The sequence below is a fragment of the Sinocyclocheilus rhinocerous genome, unplaced genomic scaffold, assembly GCF_001515625.1.
Source record: "Sinocyclocheilus rhinocerous isolate Xijiao unplaced genomic scaffold, SAMN03320098_v1.1 C36355645, whole genome shotgun sequence".
Lineage (NCBI taxonomy): Eukaryota > Metazoa > Chordata > Actinopteri > Cypriniformes > Cyprinidae > Sinocyclocheilus > Sinocyclocheilus rhinocerous.
The window spans coordinates 1-1,042 of NW_015779423.1; the positions used below are offsets into that span (position 1 = coordinate 1).

General features: G+C 33.0%; 1 protein-coding gene across 1 annotated transcript; it reads right to left on the reverse strand.

Annotated features, from left to right (window-relative positions):
* Positions 1-6: 6 nt before the first annotated feature.
* Positions 7-1,032, reverse strand: LOC107735893 (transmembrane protein 14C-like). Its single transcript, XM_016547446.1, has 3 exons — positions 909-1,032; positions 706-793; positions 7-492 (listed from the first exon to the last, which is right to left on the reverse strand). Exons 1-3 carry the CDS (start codon positions 1,030-1,032, stop codon positions 429-431), a joined length of 276 nt encoding a protein of 91 aa, XP_016402932.1. The 3' UTR covers positions 7-428.
* Between the last annotated feature and the right edge of the window lie 10 nt (positions 1,033-1,042).

The window sequence follows — 1,042 nt, forward strand, 5'->3', positions numbered from 1 at the left end:
TCTAAAAATGCTGGTTTTATTAAAAGATTTTGGGGCCCTCTATAGGTCGAATTAAATACATCTCAGTCTGTGACTCACAATATGCTGTATTAATAATGTCTTTGGTTATAAAACTTTTAGATAAGAAAGTTATAGATCTGTACCTGTTATTACTAAATAATTCTGAGGAATTATGAGTTACCCAAGATGGAGGAGAATGTGAACATGATCTGTAATGAGTAAATGCACATAAATGAACACATTTGAAACTCAAGAAAGGCAATACATTATAATTTATATGCTTTCATTTGTTCATCTTCAGTTAGGAAGGCACTTCCATATGATCCCAAATTAAATTTTACTGTCATTTTCATACATCTCGTATAACATTTCTAATGAAACTATTTCAGTATCTCCTCAGGATCTGCAAGTACAGTTTCTGAATGCGGTCATCTTTTCTTCTTTTGTGAATTCTGTAGCACTTTCACACCAATCCTCAGGAACATCAATAAACTGCAAGAGAGAGAAAGAACAAAACATAATTCAACAACAAAAATAATGCATCTGTCCATGTTAATGTCATAGATAACATATAAATATTTAATTTTTTGCCTGTGTGTGAACATTATGGACATCTGGGAAGTCTTATGGAACAAAAAAATTGGAATAAATAAAAATTCATATATAATATATAAATAACCAATTGCTAAAATAAAATATTCCTGCCTTGCCCCTGCCATGAGTCCAGCTGGCACAATCTTCCAAGAACTCAAAAATCTCACTCCCATTAGAGCGGTCAGTGATCCAGAGGTGCCTACAAATATAAAAACAAATCCCATTAATGTCATATATGAGCTTCATTCATAAAAAAATAAAAATAAAATTATATATATATAAACTTTTAGAAACAGAAACTTACAGTGACTTACCCAGTGAAACCCAGATATCTTTGTCATTCTTTGACATCTGATAAGCACCAACAAATGCTGCAATGCCAAACATCAGCCCAGCAACCAGAGAGATAACACTACCTGCAGCCGGAAGCGGGAACATGAGACATCTG

Excerpts from the sequence above, each read along its gene's own strand:
- LOC107735893 (XM_016547446.1), bottom strand. The coding sequence starts at position 1,032 with ATGTTCCCGCTTCCGGCTGCAGGTAGTGTTATCTCTCTGGTTGCTGGG. Across the intron at positions 794-908 it reads AGATATCTGGGTTTCACTGG|GCACCTCTGGATCACTGACC; the intron begins GTAAGTCACTGT and ends TTATATTTGTAG. Across the intron at positions 493-705 it reads GGACTCATGGCAGGGGCAAG|TTTATTGATGTTCCTGAGGA; the intron begins GCAGGAATATTT and ends TCTCTCTTGCAG.